The sequence below is a fragment of the Bubalus kerabau genome, chromosome 4 (genome assembly GCF_029407905.1).
Source record: "Bubalus kerabau isolate K-KA32 ecotype Philippines breed swamp buffalo chromosome 4, PCC_UOA_SB_1v2, whole genome shotgun sequence".
NCBI lineage: Eukaryota > Metazoa > Chordata > Mammalia > Artiodactyla > Bovidae > Bubalus > Bubalus kerabau.
The window spans coordinates 2,164,904-2,184,532 of record NC_073627.1 but is presented as its reverse complement, the minus strand read 5'-3'; the positions used below and the strand labels follow the sequence as shown (position 1 = coordinate 2,184,532).

General features: G+C 50.1%; 1 protein-coding gene across 1 annotated transcript in view; it reads left to right on the top strand.

The window, feature by feature from the left end:
* Positions 1-2,430: 2,430 nt before the first annotated feature.
* WIPI1 (WD repeat domain, phosphoinositide interacting 1) overlaps positions 2,431-19,629 on the top strand; it is a 30,798-nt gene continuing 13,599 nt past the window's right edge. The window contains exons 1-4 of the mRNA XM_055574979.1: positions 2,431-2,617; positions 6,435-6,517; positions 9,022-9,191; positions 13,859-13,955. Of these exons, the coding sequence (XP_055430954.1) occupies positions 2,538-2,617; positions 6,435-6,517; positions 9,022-9,191; positions 13,859-13,955 (430 nt within the window). The 5' untranslated portion in view covers positions 2,431-2,537. The remainder of the gene's footprint in view (positions 2,618-6,434; positions 6,518-9,021; positions 9,192-13,858; positions 13,956-19,629) is intronic.

The following is a 19,629-nucleotide window of genomic DNA, read 5'->3' as shown; positions in this document are numbered from 1 at the left end:
TCCCAGAAACATGGGATTTTAAATATTTGTGCTAAAAAACAATGCCAATCTAAACTGACTGATCAATAATTTAACTGACTGATCAATAATTTTACATGGGTTACCTACTAAAATGATCTTTTTGACATACTGGGTTAAATTTAATAACATTTAAAGGGCTAAATATTATTAAAACTAACTTGCCCATTTTTCTTTACCCTTTTTAACAAGGTGGGGTTTCAAAAAATTTAAATGGCATATGTCTTGAAAATTTTAAATTACACTTGGGTTCACACCTGTGGCTCTCATTTCTTTCTGTTGGATAGCACTGCTTCAAAATAGCCCTTAGTGTGATGTGATGAGGGGCTAATTATATCTACAATGGCAGTCATATTTCAATACATAAATGTATGAAATCTACACGTTGTAAACCTTAAAACACGTTGTAAAGCTTAAATTTACACAATGTTTTATGTCAAATATATTACAGGAAAAGACACCTCTTGGGTCTGCCCTAACCTTGCCACCATCCTAGAGCCCACTTTCTCACCTCTTTCACTCCTAAAATTTCACCTCAGTCTAGGCTTTTCCCCGTTTCTAATCTATTTTGCACAACCCTGGCCCAGTTTATCTGCCTAAAACATTGCTTTTATCATTAAACACTCCTGCTCAAAAACTAACACCAGCTCCCATCTCTACTCCATCAAGTCCAAATTCTTGGTAATAATAAGACTTTAAAAACCTACTGGGCACATTATGTGATTCTCCAGCAACCTCACACCTAGTATGCCATATTTTTTGTTTTCTAAATAGAACAAAAAGGGCTGCAGCATTTGCCTGAGCTGGGAGGTGAGCCGGAAATCAGTTCTGAGCTGAGAGGTTACAAGGATGATTCAGTTAAACCATCCAAGCAGTAGCTGCCTCCCATACAACAATTTACACACCACCTCACATTCAACTAAAGAGCAATCAACATCTGGCCATCTATGAGCTGAGCTATTTTTACATCAGCTGAGAGAAAGAATAATAGCACTGAAAGAAGAAACGGTTATATTTGCATTTCAGAAAAACAAAACCAAAAGTCAACCAGAAAAGCTTAAGAGAAGAAGCCCACTTTGTTCACTGTTTCAAAAACTATATATAGCTTTGTCACATAATAGAAAAATTGAACTATGCCAGTTTGAATGCTGTGGCAGGACAACAATAAAATACCATTTCATCTCAAAACTGGAAAAGCCTGAATTAAAAATTGATCAGTAATCATATAAAGCTAAAAACCAGCAGACCTGCTGATTCATAAGTTGTGCTGGTAATTCAATGGCAACATGTATTTAGGTTGGGAAGAGAGACCCTTTGTCAGGACTCACCTCCGATTACCCGAGTTTTTACTGTGCTGTCTACAAAACTCCATCCCTTTCATTAAAAACACTATGCTACACACATTTTCTTTGGGGATTTTTTTCAGCTACAGTTCAGACAGGTTTTGCCAAATAGTGTCTAGCAGAGTCGTTTGGTGTACCGGTCTTGAAATCAGGCAACTCCACATTTTACTATTTACTGTGTTATTTCAGACAGAACTGTATAGCAGTTCTCTGCTTCTGTTACAGCCTCTCTAAACTGGGCATAATCATACTTTCTTCACAAACTTTTATAAGATTTCAACGAGATAAAGTTCATTGTTAACGCAGCTCTGGACCTGCGGTAATAGTTGTAACGGCGGGAAAAGGGATGAGACAGCCCCTTATCTGTCCGACTCCAGAAGAAGGTGGGGCCTTAGCGTCCAACGCGCGCCCCTAAACTGTCAGTTTAATAGCCGGGCGTTGGGTGGGGTGAGGCCGGCGCGTCGGTCCGTCTGCTTCGCCGCGACCGCGACGCAGACGCCGGACTGGACTCAGCCCGCAGGCCGGGCCCAGCTACCCGGTCTCTCCCTTCCCGCGCTCCGCCCCGCCGCCCCCGCAATGAAAACACCACCACGTGGCCTGAAGCCGTTGCGTCACTCTCCTCCACCCAATGGCAAGCTGTGCCTCGGGGCTGGGGGCGGGTCGCCAGCAGGGTGGGTCCGCCCACCGCCGTCGCCCGTTGGCTAACTGTGAACCGCGCTGTGGGCTCTCCACCAATGGAAGCCGGCGGTGGGACCCCGCCCTCTCGGTGGCTGAGTCAGCTGGACCCGACGGAGGGCCGGGGCGGGACCAGGAGGGGGCGGGGCGACGCCGGCCGGGGCGGGGCCTGGCTGGCCCGGGCGGGGATGAGGCGCCCCTGCCGGGGCGGGGCGAAGGTGGGGCCTGACGGGGCGGAGGCGGGGCCTGGCGGGCCCGGGGCGGGGCCTGGGTGGGCCTGGGCTGGGGTAGGGTGGCTCGGGTGGGCGGGGAATGGGCGGGGCCTGTCAGGCCCTGGCGGGAATGAGGCGGCCCGGCCGGGGCCTGGCGGGGCGGGGCCTGGAGGGCTGGGGCGGAACCGGGGCGGGCCGGGCCGGAGACCGGCCCGCAGGGCCGGCGCCAGCGGGCTGCTGAGGTGGCTGTCGCCCGCTCGGAGCCGCGGCTTCCCGGGTCGAGCCCCCGATGGAGGCCGAAGGCGCGGACGGCGCCCCGGGCGGGGCGGAGGCAGCGCTCAGCTGCTTCTCCTTCAACCAGGACTGCACGTAAGCTGGGCCGCCTGCCCCGCCGGGAGCTGGGGGAGAAAAGTCGCGATCGGGGGTGTCCAAGTCGGCGACTTGGACAGCGGGCGCGGGCCTGCGCCCCGGGGGCCTGGGCTTGACTGCCGGCGTGGCCCGGGCCGGTGCGGGTCCTCGGGCCGCCCCTCCTCCGGCGCGGGGCTCAGCGCCCCCGTTCCCTTGCCGGCAGGGAGCCAGGAGGGGCCGGCCGGGAGAAGGGGGGACAGAACCCAGAGAGGGGGCGGAAGGAGGCTGGGAAATGTGGGGAACCGGGGAGTGACCAAAGCGAGGGTCTGGGCAGGAGGGGCTGGTGGTCAAGACAAAGGAGAGGGGAGTGGACGGGGAAGTTACAAGTTGACCCTCGGCGAAATAGCTAGGGCCCAGGAAGATGGGAGTTCAGGAAAAACTTTCCCATTTGTCCTTGAGCATCTCAACGTGGCATCTGGGCAGGGCCAACGACCAGGAGGCAACCTATCCCCGAAGCCAGTCCAGCCTGATCCCAGCCCAGCCCAGCCTGGGCGCCTGCCTGCCGGCAGGATTGTCAGGAACCTTCCCATTGCCCCCAGTGTGTCTTCAGGAAGCCCACTTGGCCAGACAGAACTCCTCCTGGGAGTCCAGGAACCTTGTCCCCGGCCCAAGCTGTCCTCCGGGGGAACGTGACCTTCATTCTGTTGCTTCTTGAGTGGATTTTGAATGTCTCGCCTTGATGTTCGCATTCGGACTTTGGCCAGTGAGCCAGGGGTTGCTGGACTGTGTTTGAAACATCTGGAGGAGTCAGTCCCTTAGAAGCAGAAGGCTGCTCCCTTTCCTCCTTTCATGGGATTGTTAGACATCCCGGGGACCATATGGAATAACCTCTTTGGAATGTGCCACACAGCATCAGGCAGCGATGACCGGTCCCAGTCCCCCATTTCCTGCTGTACCAGTTTCTGTTGGGCTCCTTCGTGGAATCGCCTTCAGGCAGGAGTGCTGGCCATCTGTGCCTGGACTGTGCTAATACTGAACATTCAGCGGTATCATTAAGGCTGTCATGTGCCATAAGCAGCCCTGGCCTTCCATGCCCTTTGTCTTCTCTTTAAAAACACCCCATGCCAAACAATATGCCTTTGTTCAAAAAAAACTGTACGTGTAATCATGTAAGCTGGTGGCCAGACAATTTGGTTCCATGAGTGACTTTCAAGCTTTCCTTGACCACAGCCCACAATAAGAAATACAGGTTACAACATTACCCAATATCTATCTATCTATCTATATGCACACACACAGATATATTTATAATATACATTGTTTTTTAGTCGCTCAGTGGTGTCCCCTGACCCTTTTTGACCCCATGGACCCATCAGGCTCCTCTGTCCATGGGATTTCCCAGGCAAGAATACTGGAGTGGGTTGCCATTTCCTTCTCCAATATTATATACATAACATCACTGAAAAGCAATTCACAGCTATTTACCCTTCCTATGTGCGCTACCTTCTGGAATTTGTATTTCTTTTCTTTTTGTTCTTTTAAGCCACTTATGACTCACTGAATTGTTTTCTCATGGTTTGAGACCAACAGTTTACAAAAATGATGGTCTAGATACCATTCTGATGTTTTGTAAGAAACATTTTGCAAGAGAGGGTGGCTGTTGAAATGCCTGGGTGTTTGCCTTCCCAATTGAACTCAGCTTCAGGAGGAGAGCAGGCTAAGGAGGAGAGTTATTTTGCTTCTTAGCAGGAAGTGTTCTCAATTCTGCTTTGCAGCACTCTTTATTAGATGTTTTTAAGGGTGTTAATTTTTACTCTAGGTGAGTCCCAGCTTTCTATAGCAGTTGGAGGAGCTTGTTATTTTCAAAACCATAGGGTGCTCGGGAAGTTAATTTCCTTAGTCTCTACAGTCAGTTCTGTTTTCTTGGATGAAGGCTCTGCTGGACAGCTCTATCTCACCTATAAATAAAACTTTTTGTCACAGTCAGTTGCTTTGAGCCTTAGAGGGTATGACATTGGATTTTAAAATAAGTCACACCCCTTACCGAATACATTTAGGAGTGTAAGCTGTAAGTATAGGCCGGATTTGGGATCCAGTATGTCAAGATAAGGGAGTAATGACAATTAAGCTTTACTAGCCTGCTTCACTCGAACTTCATGCTTGGCCCTGTGCTAGACAATTTGGGTATATTTTTTCTCATTTCATTTGTGATATGTATTTGTCCCAAATCCCATTTTCATGAGAGGTGATGACAAAAATATTTTTTTTCCCTGAAAAGGTCTTATGAATAAAATAAAGTTTTAGTCTGAATTCCTTGAGTCAGAGTTTTCTGTGACCATTGATTAACCATTTAAAATATAGTAGTGGGATTTGCCTGGTGGTCCAGCAGCTAAGACTCAGTGCTTGCAATGCAGGGGGCTCAGTTCGATCCCTGGTCAGGGAACTAGACCCCGCATGCTGCAACTAAAGATCTGCCAAGCCACCAAGACCTGGCACAGCGAAATAAATTAAAAAAAAAAAAAAGCACAATAGTGATCATAGTGTCATTTCCCATATTTAAAATTCTTCTGGAGCAGAGCATATGTTTGAAAATGATTTTAAGTTGCCAGATCTTTTGATAACTATTTTAAGACTCTTAATTGCAACTTCCCCCCCCTTACTTGAAAACCTTAGAAACCTTGGTTTGCAACTAAATGCACATATGAAAGGAAGTGAAGTGTTGTCAATGAGTCACGTCAGACTCTTTGCGACCGCATGGACTGCAGCCTGCCAGGCTCCTCTGTCCATGGAACTCTCCAGGCAAGAATACTGGGGTGGGCTGCCATTACCTAAAAAATCTTTGTAGGAAGAAGCTTTAAAAACAGCACTGGCTACAGAGTAGGTACGTTTTGAAGGTTTAAGATGCTGCTGGCCAGCGTTTCCAGGTGCTGTTTGTGGTCATTAGCGCAGTGGTTCTAGAAGCCAAGCTCCAGTTCTGAGCCCACTGCTGCCTGAGGCAAACCTCTGACTTCCAGGTTAGCCCCTCAGCAGAAGGAGCCACCTTGCTTACTAACAGTTGAATGTCATCCCAGGGAAGAACAAATGTTTGGGAAGGAAAAAAAAAAAAAAAACCTTCCCATGAAAATCATATGACCTTCTCTTTTTCAGGCTAGTGAAACAAGAGCCTTGGGCATCCAGACTTGTAGCAGTAAGCGGCTTATTTTAGTCTGTGCCTCCCTGTGAAGAGTGAAGCTCACCTTTTCATATAGTTATTTTAATGAGAGAGTTGGACTCATTTTCAGGTCCAGGTAGGACTGGCTCAGCACTAAAGAATCCACCTTCAATGCGGGAGACCTGGGTTTGATCCCTGGGTGGGGAAGATCCTTTGGGAAAGGGCATGGCAACCCACTCCAGTATTCTTGCCTGGAGAATCCCATGGACAGAGGAGCCTGGCGGGCTACAGTCCATGGGGTCATAAGGAATCAGAGACAACTTAGCAACTAAGTAAGTAAGTGAAAGTCACTCAGTCGTGTCCAACTCTTTACAACCCCATGGGCTAGTTCATGGAATTCTCCAGAACACTGGAGTGGGCAGCCTTTCCCTTTCCCAGGGGATCTTCGCAACCGAGGGATCAAACCCAGGTCTCCTGCATCGCAGGCAGACTCTTTACCAGCTGAGCCACAAGGGAAGCTTAGCAACTAATCACATGCACATATGCACACACCACACACACACACACGCACAAGGCTGTATGTTTCCCTGTCCCCCCAGGACCCCAGAGGGATGGCTGTGTCTGTCCACGGGAAGATCCGTTGGACCCGGCACCGTGGTCACTCCCGGGCCATCCGTGTCTTCACAGGTCCCTCGCCATCGGAACCAAGGCCGGTTACAAGCTGTTCTCCCTGAGCTCCGTGGAACAGCTGGACCACGTCCACGGAAGCAGTAAGTGTGTGTGTGGCTCTTGGAGCTTCACGTCCTCCTGCGGGACTCCCAGCCGGGCTCCTGAGCGCTCTGCTCCCCGCCAACCCCGTGAGCTGCCACACCTCGAGTCAGCATGTTTTCAGGTTTAAACATAAATCACTGCTTCCACTTGCTTAGGGAAAAAAACACCATAAAGGACTAGTGAGATTTGACTATAGCTTAGGTAACATTTTTCTTTTTACATTAAGAAAGCCTTTGAAACTGTATTGTTGACACTTTTCTGTATACTTATATGCATGGTCATCAGTTTTTACAATTGTCAAAGCAGAAGATGACCGAAGGATTTTTTTTTTTTTTTCCCTTTCCTCGGCACTGTGGAATATTGCTCACATTCATTCAGTCCTGGAAGTCACTTCTTGGTTTTAATAAAGCAATACTGCCCCAATCACAGAGTCCGTATCAAAAACATTGAGGTACTTCCAGCAAATATTAAAAACAAGTCCAGCTTAGAAACATGTGACTCTCTCGTTGTCTCAGGGAAAGTCACCGTTTTTGCCAGCATCATAGTGATGAAATCCATCACTCTGGATTTCCTGGAAAGGAAGCGGCTTGGCACATGACGTCTTGGGCTCCTAGTTTATTCGTAAGATGTTATCATCATTATTATAACTTGTGGAGAAGACCATGCTCTGTATCTGCCCTGCATTGTCCCCGTGGGGCTTGATGGAGCCCAGGAGAGGCCTGTGTGCAGAGTGTTCCCAGGAAGACACAGAGGCCCCCACGGTGCTCAGGCGGCTTCCTGTTAGTGGTTTGCCTCGCTCCTGGGTGCAGGACTGCGCTGGTCGCAACACAGACGTCCAGGTTATTTTCAACAGGAAAGCGACTCAGAGAGAGTCTGGGGGCAGAAGGACGGGGAGTGGGCGCGCAGCGCACTGTGCTCCTGCCCTCGTTGTTAAGGTGCCTGTAGCTCTTAGCAACGGGGACCCGAAGAATTCTGGAAGCAAAGACTTCCAACAGAGCTGTCACTCCTTGGAAATGGCGAGGAGAAAGAGTAGACTGAGGGAATTCCCTGGTGACTCAGTGGTTAGGACACCCAGCTCACAATGCAGGAGTTGCGGGTTCAATCCCTGGTGGGGGAACTAAGATCCCACAGGCCCCACGGCCAAAAAGTAAATAAATACGCCAAACGTACCTGTTTTTTTTTTGTTTTTTTTTTTTAAAGAGGGACTTCCCTGATGGTCCAGTGGTTAAGAATCCACCTTCTAACGCAGAGGATTCGGGTCAGGGAACTAAGATTCCCACAAGCCCGGGCTAAGCCCACGCACTACAACTAAGACCTCCTGCAGCAAATAAAACCCAAATTTAAAACGGTTTTTAAAAAAGAGAGGATAGACTGAGAAGGTCTAAACCTCCCAGATGGGGCCTCCCTGGTGGCAATGGTAAAGAATCCATCTGCCAGTGCTGGAGACACAGGTTCAATTCCTGGGTTGGGAAGATCCTCTGGAGAAGGGAATGGAAACCCCCTCCAGGATTCTTGCCTGGAGAATCCCACGGACAGAGGAGCCTGGCGGGCTACAGTCCATGGGGTCGCAAAGAGTCAGACACGACTGAGGGACTAACCAGCAACAACAAACCTCCCAGATATGTTCTACAGAGCGAGCAGGGCCCCTGACGGGTAGGGAGGGGGTGGAGAGGAGGAGGCTCCAGCGCTGTGGCCTCAGGGGGGCTGGGAGAGCCGGCTTTGTGCTCAGATTACAAGTGGACAACACTTGCCTGTCAACCACCTAAAGGGCGTGGGGACTCGGGAAATAGTTAGAGCTTTGCTGTGGGTGCAAGAGAAGGAAGTCATTGCAAGAGGGTGCCAAGGGAGGCGAGCCCCGTAGAGGCCAGCAGTGGGCAGGAGGGTGCCCAGGGCAGGGTGCTGACCTCTGCGCCCCCCACCCCCACCCCCGCCTCCCCCCACCCCCGTCAGAGCCTGACATCTGTGTCCCCTGCCCCCCCAAACGGGGCTGACGTCTGCGCCCCCGGCCCCCCCCAGCACCCCCACCCTGGGGCAGGGCCTGTCATCTGCACCGCCACGCCACCCCCCCACCCCCCCACCCGCCCACCGCTTTGGCCCCCTCATGGACAGCGGGCTGTAGTCTGCTTCCCCGGCCCTCCCCCCAGCCGCTGCCCGCCCCCCGCCCCCCCATCCCCCGTCAGGGCCTGACGTCTGTGCCCCTCCCGCCCTCCCCTCACCCCCTCCGTGGACAGGGGGCTGTCGTCTGCTTCCCCGGCCCCCTGCCCCACTCCTCTCCCCACATCAGGGCCTGACGTCTGCGCCCCTCCGACCCTCCCCTCGCCCCCTCCATGGACAGGGCGCTGAGGTCTGCGCCCCTCCCACCCTCCCCTCGCCCCCCCCCCACCCTCCCCTCGCCCCCTCCGTGGACAGTGGGCTGAAGTCTAAGCCCCTCCCGCCCCGCCCCCCTCCCTCCCCTCGCCCCCTCCGTGGACAGGGGACTGACGTCTGCCGCCCCGCCCCGCAGATGACACCCCCGACGTGTACATCGTGGAGCGCCTCTTCTCCAGCAGCCTGGTGGTGGTGGTGAGCCACACGAAGCCGCGCCAGATGAACGTGTACCACTTCAAGAAGGGTACGGAGATCTGCAACTACAGCTACTCCGGCAACATCCTGTCCATCAGGCTGAACCGGCAGGTGGGTGGGGGCCCCGGGGGCCGGGTGGGCGTCCCTCGGGGTCGCTGGAACCCAGGAGGGGCTTGAGCGCCTCTCATGACCCCAGGTACCTGCTCTGCCGGGTTTAAGCCCCAGCCCCAGGCTGAGTCCGCTCCACGCGCTCCTCCCGGTGGCCGGACCTCCCCAGCCCTCCCGCCTGCTGCACTTTCTTGAACGTTGGCCACGTGCTGGGTGAACAGTGTCCCCCCGGGTACAAGCTGGGCTCAGAAACCATCTCTTGAGCCCCTGCAGGGGCCTTAAACCAGAGGGACACCTTCCGCTTTGGGGCCCAGATGAGGGCAGTCCTTGCAAGCTGGCGGCTATGGCCTCTCAGAGTAAGTTCTTTCAGAGAAAGTGTGGCCCTTCCAGGTTAGTGCTGAAGCCTTGCGGTGACCAAGGCCTTTCCTGAGGGCCAGGAATCAAGTCCAAGGCAGGAGGACTCCTTGAAGATGTTTCTGGCGGTGTTTTCTTTGTTAGGGGCTTCCCTGGTGGCTCAGATGGTAAAAACTTGCCTACAATCCAGGAGACCTGGGTTCAATCCCTGGCTCGGGAAGATCCCCCAGAGGAGGGAATGGCCACCCACTCCAGTGTTTTTGCCTGGAGAATCCCACGGACAAAGGGGCCTGGTGGGCTGTAGTCCGCGGGGTCGCAAAGAGTTGGACACGACTTAACCACCAACACTTCCACTTTCTCTGTTGGATGAAGTCTTAGTGCTATCTCAAATATGCAATGCACGTTCTTTTACAAATTACAAGTTCCTGTTAAATAAGCATTTGGGGTATTAGTCAAGTTTCCCTCGAATTATTAGATTTTAAATCCTATAAGGGGACTTCCCTGGTGATCCAGTGATTAAGACTCTACACTTCCAACGCCAGGGGCACGGGTTCAATACCTGGCAGGAATTGATCTGACATGCTGCAGGAAACGTGCCCCCCAAAAATAAATAAGTAAATCCCATGAGGGATGGGGACAGCGCCTGTCCCCATTCTGCTCACTGTCGTAAGACCCGGCAAAAGACAGTGCTCAGGAGGAAAACGCTCAGTGAATGTCTGTCCCCCAGCTGCCTAACAGATATTTAAACAAACAAACCAGTTCTTCAGATGACTAGGCAGACCTGTCTGTTCAGTTGAATATCGTGTCTGACTCTGCGACCCCCTGGATTGCAGCCCACTGGGCTCCTCTCTCCGTGGAATTTTCCAGGCAAGAGTACCGCAGAGGGTTGCCATTTCCTCCTCCAGATTGTCCCCACCCAGGGACTGAACCCACGTCTCCCAGGTTTCCTATATTGGCAGGTGGATTCTTACCCACTGAGCCACCGGGGAAGCCCATTAAGCACGAAAACAAATAAATCAGTTTTTTTGTATGATGAGGCAGACCTGTCTATTCACTTACATGGTCCCAGGAGGCTGGAGGCCATTGCCTCATCGAGGACATCGTTTTCCCCTTTGTACCTCAATTATTAAGTGCTTAATTTTTTTTTTCTTTTAACAAATGAGACAAAGTGCTGTCTTAGGTTTGTGAGAAGGAAGTGATGATTTCTTTGGGCTGATCCACTGCTCTGACTGACTATCCCCTGAAGTACAGGGTGGCAGAAAATGGCCTGAGAAATAGAAGATGGGGGTTTTAAGTCAGGAGTAGCAGGAGATTAAAAAGATAAACCCGGGTTCCTGGCAAGGGAAAGAAAGGCAGTTTGAGGGTTTTTTTTTTTTTTTTTTTTCACTTGAAGGCTTTTAAGCACAATTCTTGGCTCCAGTGCTGTCTCTGATATCTACTGGTTGCACATTAAATGTCTTCGCAGAGCATTTTATCTTGGCATATGCTGATAGCCAGGGTATAAATCTTAAGACTGTTCAGGCAAATGTCCTGTCAAGATCAGAACCCTCAAATGGTATCCATGATGCTTATTTGTATAAGGTCTCACTTGCTCACTCTCCAGTATTTTCATCAGCAAATGGGGCTGTTAAACTTTGCTGCCAGCCTCTCCTTAATAAAACACTCATTAACTTCAGAGCTCCCCTCCCCCACCCCCTAAAGAACACCCTGGCGCCTAGAACTTCGCGCTGTCGTGGCCAAGCCAACCAGACCTCGGGCCGAGCAGGGCTCTCTTCCTTTAATGTTTCTGCTGCTAAGAGATGATCTGAAACAGGTCTGGAAAGTCTTCAGGGTTTGCTTTTCTTAAAAATGTTCAGATTTGGCAGAAACAGACTCACAGACTTAGAGAACGAACTTATGGTTGCCAGGGGGAAGGTTGGGGGGAAAGGATAGTTAAGGAGTTTGGAATGGACCTATAGACACGGCTCTATTTAAAACGGATAACAAACGTGGTCGTACTCTCGAGCACAGAGGCTTCTGCTCAGTGTCACGTGGCAGCCTGGACGGGAGGGGAGTCTGGGGGGACGGACACGTGTGTGTGTGCTCAGTGCCTGTGCTGTCCCTAATGCTATCACAAGTCTGTTAACCGACTATGAGTGAGTGTTAGTCGCTCAGTCACGGCCGACTCTCTGCGACCCCATGGACTGTAGCCCTCCAGGCTCCTCTGTCCACGGGATTCTCCAGGCAAGAACACTGGAGTGGGTTGCCATGCCCTCCTCCAGGGGATCTTCCCGACCCAGGGACCGAACCTGGGTCATCTGCATTGCAGGCAGATTCTTTATCACTGAGCCACCAGGGAAGCCCACTGGTTACAAAATTTAAAAAAAAAATTTTTTAAGACTTTTTTAAAAAGGAAAGCATAAATAAAATTCCTCTTTAATCTGTGTATAGAGAAGAGTTTTTCTAACAAGAGCCAAAATCAATAAAAGACTGATAAATTTGAGAACAACGTTCAGGTTTGGGACGTCACTTTTGGCTTAGGGGGGCAGCCTCAGCCTGTTCCCTGCCAGGCCGGGGTCCCACCCCGCCCCCCGGAGGATGTGAAAAAAAGGGGCTGCTCGGCTGTTTCATTGGGTCCTCAGGCAGTGCAGCTCCTTTCTGAAAAAACGGGGAAAGTCCAAGATGTGTACAGGGAGTTAAGAGAAAAGAAAACCCCCATTTTCCTCTAAATCTGGGTAAAAAGGAAGAAAATTGTGTAATTGTGATTTTTCATTTTTAGTGGCTCTTGATCCCCTAACACTAACAGAGGAAGCGTATTCTGTGGAATAAAGACAATAAACCCGACATATCTGGGTTTGTAAACATCCACACTTCTTTGACCATCTGTTCCAAGGGACCCTCATTGTCCAGATGGGGAGTGACTGGATGGATGCTTCTGAGAGCAGGCTCTACAAATCATTTCCTAATTGTTTAGGATAAAAGGAGCTTTTCTTCTAGAACCTAGGAAAGTAGATGAGAGCGAAGGGTGACAGGGAGTGAGCTGAGCTGAGCTGGAGGCCAGCCCCAGGTTCCACAGAGACTGAGCGGTTAATAAGTGAAAGTCGCTCAGCCTTGTCTGACTCTCTAAGTGATGTCCAAGTCTTTTTTTGACCCCCATGGACTGTAGCCCTCCAGGCTCCTCTGTCCATGGGATTTCCCAGGCAAGAATACTGGAGAGGGTTGCCATGCCCTCCTCCAGGAGATTTTTCCAACCCAGGGATTGAACCCCAGTCTCCTGCACTGGCAGGTGGATTCTTTACCATCAGAACCACCAGGGAAGCCCACTGGTTAGTAATGGAGCATAGAACACTCTAGTCAAGCCATAGTAAGTGTGGGAAAATAGCAAAGCGCTGGGTAAGTCAGGGAATGTCCGTTTTACAGAGGAACACTAAAATATGCCATCAAGTCGGAGACCCTGTGAGAATCTGCTTTTTCACCTCTGGGCATCCAGCACTGTGGTTGCAGAGCCTCAGAAAAAACTGAGAGAGGTGTTTCAGTGTTATTTTCCTGCTTGGTTCAAGTGGCAGTCTCCTGAGAAGTTCTGAGTGGGGAAAGTCTTACTAGAAGAAGAAAACATCAGGCTTTCTCAGAAGGAGAGCCTGCTGCTTCTCAGAGTAATTTTAGGTCCTTCCTTCCCAAGCGTTGTTCCCGGGATGAATGGTTTGGACCGGGAGCTGTGGTCCTCACTCCCAGGGTCCGTGTTAAAAACCCCTGAACCAGTGTCTCCAGGCTTTGCCCCTGGGACGCTCGGTGCTCATCAGGGCCTAAGAAGCAGTGGTCTGGAGGAAGCTGAGGCTGCAGGAGTGGGGAGCAGGGGCTGCTGGAGGCAGGAGCCCCCAGGCTGAAAGCCCCTTCCCAGATGGGAAAGAATCCGCCTGCAGTGCAGGAGACACAAGTTCGATCCCTGGGTCGGGAAGATCCCCTGGAGGAGGGCATGGCAACCCACTCCAGTATTCTGGCCTGGAGAATCCCATGGACAGAGGAGCCTGGTGGGCCACAGTCCATGAGGTCGCAAAGAGTCAGACGTGACTTAGTGACTGAACATGCAAAGTACAAGAAAAAAAGAAAGAAATCTCAATTTCTAAATGAAATTTCCCCAAATCCTGTACTTTGCGCTTCTGTCCAACGGATGGTGATGGAAAAGTGGGCACACGTCCGTAAGGTAATCTTCAAACCGATGGCCACAATTCCTGTGCATTTAGGCTCAGAATCAAGTTAGGACCCACAGAACGGAGGGGTGAGTCCAGAGGGCCAGGTGTTTCTCCATCCCCAGTAACCGATGGTCCGTGTGATTTCAGAGGCTGCTGGTCTGCCTGGAGGAGTCCATTTACATTCACAACATCAAGGACATGAAGCTTCTGAAAACCATCCTGGATATTCCCGCAAACCCAACAGGTGAGCCCCCGCCTGAGACAAGGGCCCCGTGTCTCATGCCCCGGGGCTTCTTGCCAGCTGTGTTTCTACCTCAGTTGAAAAGCCCTTCGTGGAGATATTATGGGCAGGGCTCCCCAAGGCTCATCAGGACAGCAGCCTCCAGACGGTCAGAGCTCCCCTGCAAGGACAAGCCCGTGCCTCACCCAGGAACCCCCAGCAGACCCTGTGAGGCGGCAGAAACCACCAATATAAGATCAGAAGCCAGGAGTCTCCTTTATCTGTTCCCAGCCTCTTGTTGATTTTCTGCATGAAAACCTGTGAGGTGGAAACTGGGGTTCTGGATCCGATGAATTTCATGGGTTCAGGAAGGAGATGGGACCACGTGGCCAACAGGCTCAGGCACACAGACTCTGAGTGTCTTTTGATTTGGGGTACTCGGGTACAGGACATTTCGCGTCCCGCCATCACTTCCCACCCAGCATGCTGAGGCTGTGAATTTCCTTCCTTCTGTCCGTCCGTGTGGTGCCCACCCCTCCTGTGTCAGAGGCGGCCAGCCGCTTCCTCCAAAAGGTCTGCCCCATGGAGTCCAAGCTAATTTCCTGGCAGCACAGCAGGCTACGCCCTGAGCGGCGGAGGGTGGAAATCTCCATAAAAATCCACCAGCCGCCAAATGTGGGGACACTGTTGGCTTCACACGGTTTCAGGGAATATTGGGGGAGCAGCCTGCACCCCATGGCGGTGTGGGTAACCGGGTAGGGTGGCTGCTCCCCAGTGAGAGCTCTTTCGAAGACGGACCGCAGGTGGGGTCCGAGCACAGAGCACCTGTGAGTCCAGAGATGCCTTCTCTCCTTTCTCTTTTTAAAAACTGGAAAGCATATCCCATTAATCAACCCAGAGGCAGCTGCACTTTATAAACAACTGTTAACTTGCTTGAAGTTTGACGTATAATACTCTAAATACTGGGGCTTCCCTCGTGGCTCAGCGGTCAAGAATCCTTCTGCCGTTGCAGGAGACGCAGGTTCGAGCCCTGAGTCTGGAAGATCCCCTGGAGAAGGGAATGGCAACCCACTCCAGTATTCTTGCCTGGGAAATCCCATGGACAGAGGAGCCTGGCGGGCTACAGTCCACGGGGTCTCAAAGAGTCGGACACGACTGAGCAACTAAACAACTACAGCTGTAAATACCAAGTGAAGAATGACTTAGAATCACAGGACCTCCTTCTCATTGCAGCTGATGATGCCAGTGCTTCTTGAATGAAAAGCAGGCATTTCTTCTCCAGCTGCAGAAGGCTCACAGCCAGACCATTCTGGTGGAATTATAGCTGACCGTGATCTATGAAAATGTGGGACAAGCCTAAAGTCCCAAAACCACATAAAAACCCAAATATGCAGAGTTCCAAAGAATAGCAAGAAGAGATAAGAAAGCCTTCTTCAGTGATCAGTGCAAAGAAATAGAGGAAAACAACAGAATGGGAAAGACTAGGGATCTCTTCAAGAAAATCAGAGATACCAAAGGAACATTTCATGCAAAGATGAGCTCGATAAAGGACAGAAATGGTATGGACCTAACAGAAGCAGAAGATATTAAGAAAAGATGGCAAGAATACACAGAAGAACTGTACAAAAAAAGATCTTCATGACCCAGATAATCACGATGGTGTGATCACTCATCTAGAGCCAGACATCCTGGAATGTGAAGTCAAGTGGGCCTTAGAAAGCATCACTACGAACAAAGCTAGTGGAGATGATGGAATTCCAGTTGAACTATTTCAAATCCTGAAAGATGATGCTGTGAAAGTGCTGCACTCAATATGCCAGCAAATTTGGAAAACTCAGCAGTGGCCACAGGACTGGAAAAGGTCAGTTTTCATTCCAATCCCAAAGAAAGGCAATGCCAAAGAATGCTCAAATGACCGCACAATTGCACTCATCTCACATGCTAGTAAAGGAATGCTCAAAATTCTCCAAGCCAGGCTTCAGCAGTATGTGAACCATGAACCTCCAGATGTTCAATCTGGTTTTAGAAAAGGCAGAGGAACCAGAGATCAAATTGCCAACATCTGCTGGATCATGGAAAAAGCAAGAGAGTTCCAGAAAAACATCTATTTCTGCTTTATTGACTATGCCAAAGCCTTTGACTGTGTGGATCACAATAAACTGTGGAAAATTCTGAAAGAGATGGGAATACCAGACCGCCTGATCTGCCTCTTGAGAAACCTATATGCAGGTCAGGAAGCAACAGTTAGAACTGGACCTGGAACAACAGACTGGTTCCAAATAGGAAAAGGAGTACGTCAAGGCTGTATACTGTCACCCTGTTTATTTAACTTCTATGCAGAGTACATCATGAGAAACGCTCTGCTGGAGGAAGCCCAAGCTGGAATCAAGATTGCGGGGAGAAATATCAATAACCTCAGATATGCAGATGACACCACCCTTATGGCAGAAAGTGAAGAGGAACTCAAAAGCCTCTTGATGAAAGTGAAAGTGGAGAGTGAAAAAGTTGGCTTAAAGCTCAACATTCAGAAAACGAAGATCATGGCATCCCGTCCCATCGCTTCATGGGAAATAGATGGGGAAACAGTGGAAACAGTGTCAGACTTTATTTTTGGGGGCTCCAAAATCACTACAGATGGTGACTGCAGCCATGAAATTAAAAGACGCTTACTCCTTGGAAGGAAAGTTATGACCAACCTAGATAGCATATTCAAAAGCAGAGACATTACTTTGCCAACAAAGGTCCATCTAGTGAAGGCTATGGTTTTTCCTGTGGTCATGTATGGATGTGAGAGTTGGACTGTGAAGAAGGCTGAGCGCCGAAGAATTGATGCTTTTGAACTGTGGTGTTGGAGAAGACTCTTGAGAGTCCCTTGGACTGCAAGGAGATCCAACCAGTCCATTCTGAAGGAGATCAGCCCTGGGATTTCTTTGGAAGGAATGATGCTAAAGCTGAAACTCCAGTACTTTGGCCACGTCATGCGAAGAGTTGACTCATTGGAAAAGACTCTGATGCTGGGAGGGATTGGGGGCAGGAGGAGAAGGGGACGACAGAGGATGAGATGGCTGGATGGCATCACTGACTCGATGGACGTGAGTCTGAGTGAACTCCAGGAGTTGGTGATGGACAGGGAGGCCTGGCGTGCTGTGATTCATGGGGTTGCAAAGAGTCGGACATGACTGAATGACTGATCTGATCTGATCTGATATATATATATATTTTGTTTGTTTGTTTTAAGTCAAAAGAAAATATACTCAAATATTGAGCATGGTGAAAAGCCTCTGGGTTGTAGAATGAGGTGTGCTTTCTCTTCTCTTCCTTTATAATTTCTAGGCTCTACAAATTTTTTATACTATCCCTTTTCTCTTCTAAAATAATATCAAAGAAAAGGCACATTTCCCTTCCTACCAAAGGTTCCAGGGGTGCCTGTGACAGAACAGGAATCCCTAAACCTGTAGCAACATCCAGTTTCTGAGACCTGGACCACACACAACCAAAGCGGCTCGCATTCAGCATTTCCAGGGACCTTCCTGAAGTCTGCGGGGGTCAGCGTGCAGGCTCCTGGGCTAAGTTCAGGTGGGCTGGCCGAGGGGCAGGCCAGAGGCAGGTGGGTCTGTTTGTGGTCACCGAGGGCTACCTGCCCTCGCCACCATCCTTGGCCCCTCCTTGTCAGAATCCAGTGTCTGCTCCCTCTCCACGAGGTGTTACAGAAAGTTCCGTGTTAGCTGAAGAAGTTCAAGCTTCCTTCCTTTCTGGGAAGCTTACATTTTTATGTAAAACTCTGAAGTTCACCTCACACCTATCAGAATGGCTCTTATCAATCGACGAGATAACAGGTGTTGGCGAGGGTGTGGAGAAAAGGGAGCCCTCTTGCACTGTTGGTGGGAGTGTAAATTCGTGCAGCCATTGTGGAGAAGAGCATGGAGAGTCCTCTAAAAACTAGAACTAAAGCTACCTTATGACTAAGTAATTCCACGTCTGGTTATTTATCCATGGAAAATGGAAACACTAACTCAAAAGGGTATCTGCAGGCGTATGATCACAGCAGCATTATTTACATCAGCCAAGACGTGGGGACACCTCAGCATCCATTGGTGGATGAACAGATAAAGAGGTGTGGGGCATAGATATAGTGGAATCTGCTGCTGATACTGCTACTAAGTCGTTTCAGTCGTGTCCGACTCTGTGTGACCTCATAGACAGCAGCCCACCAGGCTCCCCCATCCCTGGGATTCTCCAGGCAAGAACACTGGAGTGGGTTGCCATTTCCTTCTCCAATGCATGAAAGTGAAAAGTGAAAGGGAAGTTGCTCAGTCGTGTCTGACTCTTACCGACCCCATGGACTGCAGCCTACCAGGCTCCTCCGTCCGTGGGATTTTCCAGGCAAGAGTACTGGAGTGGGGTGCCATTGCCTTCTCCATAATGGAATCTAACCAGCCATGAAAAGAATAAGGTCTTACCAGTGTAATGCCATGGATGGACCTTGAGGGCATCATGCTAAGTGAATTCAGTCAGGCAGAAGAAGACTAATACCCTAAGATCTCACCTACGTGCAGCCTTTTCAAACAAAACAAACAAGCTCATAGACAGACTTATAGACACAGACTCACAGGTACAGGTTGGTGTACAGAGGCTCGGGAAAGGAGGATGTGAAATCGGTGAACAGGGTCAAAAGATACTAACTTCCAGTTAAAAAATAAATAAATCATGGGGGTGTTCCCTTCAATGTGGAAATGATAGTTAATAATCCTGCACTGCATGTTTGAAAGTTACTGAGAGAGTAGTAGACCATCAAAGTTCTCATCACAGAAAACAAATGTTTGTAACTGTGTGTGGTGAAGGATGTTAACTGGACTTATCATGGTGATGATTTTGTAATATAAATATCAGATCATCGTGTGGGACTGCTGAAACATGTAATGTTCTATGTCGATTACACCTCAGTTAAAAAGGGAAACAGACTCTGAAGGGTCTGTCCAAGTCTTTCTGCTCAGAGGCCTCTCAGCCATCCCTGCCCGAGATGGGCCTCGATATTTTTAGTGGAGGAAGTAGGTTAATGAGAACTGGGATTCTTGGAACAGTAAAGCTAGACAAAAGGCTGGATCCCCACAGCTCCCTGACTCGTTCATCTCAGGGGTTGGAATCAACCCTGGAAAGGGCACAGATAACCCAGCCCAAGTTACACGGTGGACAGTAGACCAGGTCTTGAACCCACATCTGCCGCCTCTCTGAGCCAGACGTTCCTAGAACAGCGTCCCAACAGCTTCACATGTGGCTTCACCTGCCACGTCCTTCACCCATTTAAAGCAAAGAGTTCAGTAGCCTTCACGTGCAGAGAGCTGTAGCCGTCGCTGCAGTCAGCATCAGAACGTTTCCATCAGTCCCCTCCAGAACCCGTTAGCTCGTGGCCGTCACCCCCTTGCGCCCTGTCCTAGGCGCCCCTGACCATCTTTCTGTCTCCGTACAATTATCTATTTCTGGACAGTCTGTGTAAGTGGAATTCAGTGCAGTCATTCAGCATCTGGTCTTTGTGAACAGGCCTCTTGCACTCAGCACAGTATCTTTCGGGCTCATCCACGTCGTTGTGTAATCAGGGCTTCGTTTCTTGTCTCTGATACCATTTTACTGTAAGAAGATACCAGGCTCTATCTGTCGGTTCATCAGTCAATAGACACTTGGACTGCTTCCGCATTTTGAC